This window comes from Bos indicus, chromosome 7 (assembly GCF_029378745.1).
Source record: "Bos indicus isolate NIAB-ARS_2022 breed Sahiwal x Tharparkar chromosome 7, NIAB-ARS_B.indTharparkar_mat_pri_1.0, whole genome shotgun sequence".
Classification (NCBI taxonomy): domain Eukaryota; kingdom Metazoa; phylum Chordata; class Mammalia; order Artiodactyla; family Bovidae; genus Bos; species Bos indicus.
Window position 1 is genome coordinate 41,372,695 of NC_091766.1, and position 2,912 is coordinate 41,375,606.

Genomic DNA, 2,912 nt, shown 5'->3' on the forward strand with positions numbered 1-2,912 from the left:
ACCTAGTGTGAGAGTTATACTGACTGCTTATGATGTAAATTGAGTATATGCCTAGTGAGGGGATGGTTGCAAGAAAGTCTTTGATATTTCTGATGTCTAGTAATGAGACAAAGCCTTAACTCACTTATTGTATAACTTTACAATTTCCTTGATCTCTGTTGACATCTCCAGGTCCTTATTGTTGAATCCCAAGTATACCAATATTAAATCAATTCCCTAGGGTGCACCCTAAAAAGAATATGAAATTATTTCCATTCAGCATAGTGTAAGGACTTCAGAATCCCTGGTGAAGTCAACTAAATCTCTGAAATATATTTTCCTTATATTGAAGAAAAGAATATCTGTTACTGGCAATTACAGGCCTAGTATGAAAAGAAAATGAGGTCTTCTGGCTTTTAATTTGATCTTATCATTCAGAAAACATATTTTAAGCATATTGAAATATAAATGCAAAATAGTAGAACTCATGATGAATGACAACTTCAGTTAGTTTTCATTTTTATTATTGCATACCAAAAATCACTTAAATTTATAGCATATCAGTAAAAATTAAAAGCTTTTTAAATTAATAGGGTAAAATGCATAATGAAGAAAAAAGAAAGAGGCTGAAAAAAAACATATATATATATATATACATACATATACATAATCATATATAAACATAAACATATAGATATGGATATACAGATATTTGCAAAAATGATTTGTCTATACATGAGTGGTTTTCTCCTCTAGATTAATTTTAGTCCTTGCAAATTTAATGATAAAATAAGACTTTAATAATTGTATGCTGATTAATATTTAATTTAATTAATAATTAAAATCTTATTTTATTATTATATTTGCAAGGACTAAAATTAATCCAAAGGAGATTTTAGTTGTTGTATGCCAATTAATGGGGCTTCTCTCTGTTGGTAAAGAATCTGCCTGCAATACAGGAGACCTGGGTTCGATTCCTGGGTTGGGAAGATCCCCCTGAAGAAGAAAATGGCAGCCCACTCCAGTATTCTTGCCTGGAGAATCCCAGGGAGAGAGGAGCCTGAAAGGCTACTGACCATTGGGTCACAAGAATAGGACATGACTAAACCACCATGCTGATTAATAAATTTGTATTTAACATCGAATTCTCATGGAAAAACTGTCTTTACATTCTCACAGAACAGATTCTCTGAATTGCTCTTCTCAAGGCCCCCATCACCTCCTTGTTTCTCATGCTATAGATAACAGGGTTGAGCGTTGGGGTAAGGATGGTGTAGAAGACAGCAAGAACCTTGTCCTCTGTTGGACTACGCAGAGATTTTGGACGGAGATAAGTGTAAGCAAATGGTGCAGAGTAGAAAGTTACCACAGTGAGATGGGTGCTACATGTTGAATAGGCCTTCTTCTTCCCTTCTGCTGAGTGCATTCGATACACAGCAAGGAGAACACGGCCATAAGAAAATACAATACAAGTGAAAGGCAACAAAAGAAAGATGGTGGTGCTCACAAATACTGTGTACTCATAGACCCAGGTGTCCATGCAGGCCAAAGTCAACATGGCTGGAACATCACAGAAGAAATGATTGATGGCCTTGGATCGGCAATAAGGGATATGGAGGGCATATATGGTGTGGGCACAGGAGTTGATTGAGCCCAGGAGCCAAGATCCTATTATCATAAGCACACATACTCTTCTACTGATTTTGATGGGATAGTGGAGAGGAAAGCAAATGGCCACATAACGATCATAAGCCATAGAAGCCAAGAGCAATCCTTCTGCACCTGCTAAAGTCAAGAAAAAGAAGCTCTGTATCCCACATGCAATGAAGGAGATAGACTTGTTTCCAAATAGAAAATCGTAGGCCATTTTGGGTACAATGTTGGAAATGTAGGTCAGGTCCACGAGGGAGAGCTGACTGAGTAGAAAATACATGGGTTTCTGAAGATGGGTATCGAGAAAGATGACAAGGAACATGGAGAGGTTACCAAATAGAGCCATTAGAAAAATGAGAACAATGAGAATAAAAAGAAATAGGCCAATTCTTGAAGATGGGAACAATCCCAATAAAGTGAAATAAGTTGATGTTTGATTATAATTTTCCATGTGGCATTAATATAATTTTTCCTAAGGCAGACACAAAAGAAAGAAAGTCGAGTAAGCTATTTTAAAACTGTTGCATGATTAGACTGTGTACAAATTTACAACTCTTAAATGAATAACTGAACCTATTAATTTTGGAAAAGTAAAACTTTTTTGTTTTTTTGATCAAGAGACTAGAACTTGAAAATACAAACAGTTTGGCCAATGAGCTTCACAGGAAATCTTTCAAGTTGTAAAAAATTTATATTTTGACATATTTGGATAAGTATGCTTTACTACCCTACAAAAGCTCAAGTCACATCAAAATTAGATGAGATACTCAAAATATATTCTTAGGAAATCATGTAAATGCATGTTATCTAATTATATTATGATAAATGTTTATCACCATTAAGAAATGATTTATTTTTCATATTCAAACCCTAAGGTTTACCTGTAAATCTGTAGTAGCCTATCACTTATGTTGAGAAGCTAATATTCTTTTCTGAATCTTCTTTGAACAGAAATGTTAAATCAAGCTTCCTTAATTCAGTAACATTATTTGAGTCATCTATTGTGAAATCAAGATGAATATCATCAAGTACCATCTACACAAAATTATGATCTTCCTTCTGAATGAGATTCTGAATGCTGTCATGAATAACATTTGCCTATATATCTCTATAATCACACTCATTGTAGTTTGATAAATCTGTGCAAAATCTCAAAAATAGCATATATTTTACATCTCTCTGCTTCTCTAGCACTTACATGATAAATAAATTTTGTTGTACACATTTAATTTTAACTTTTATTATTTTTTTAAAGCTCCTCCCAATTCTAAGTTAGAGTA

The 2,912-nt window shown here is 33.9% G+C and overlaps 1 protein-coding gene across 1 annotated transcript; it reads right to left on the minus strand.

Annotated features, from left to right (window-relative positions):
* Positions 1-1,144: 1,144 nt before the first annotated feature.
* On the minus strand, positions 1,145-2,083 carry LOC109561035 (olfactory receptor 2L2-like). Its single transcript, XM_019963466.2, has one exon. The coding sequence runs from the start codon at positions 2,081-2,083 to the stop codon at positions 1,145-1,147; it is 939 nt and encodes a 312-aa protein (XP_019819025.2).
* Between the last annotated feature and the right edge of the window lie 829 nt (positions 2,084-2,912).

Coding starts and splice junctions, on each gene's coding strand:
- LOC109561035 (XM_019963466.2), bottom strand. CDS start 2,083: ATGGAAAATTATAATCAAACATCAACTTATTTCACTTTATTGGGATTG.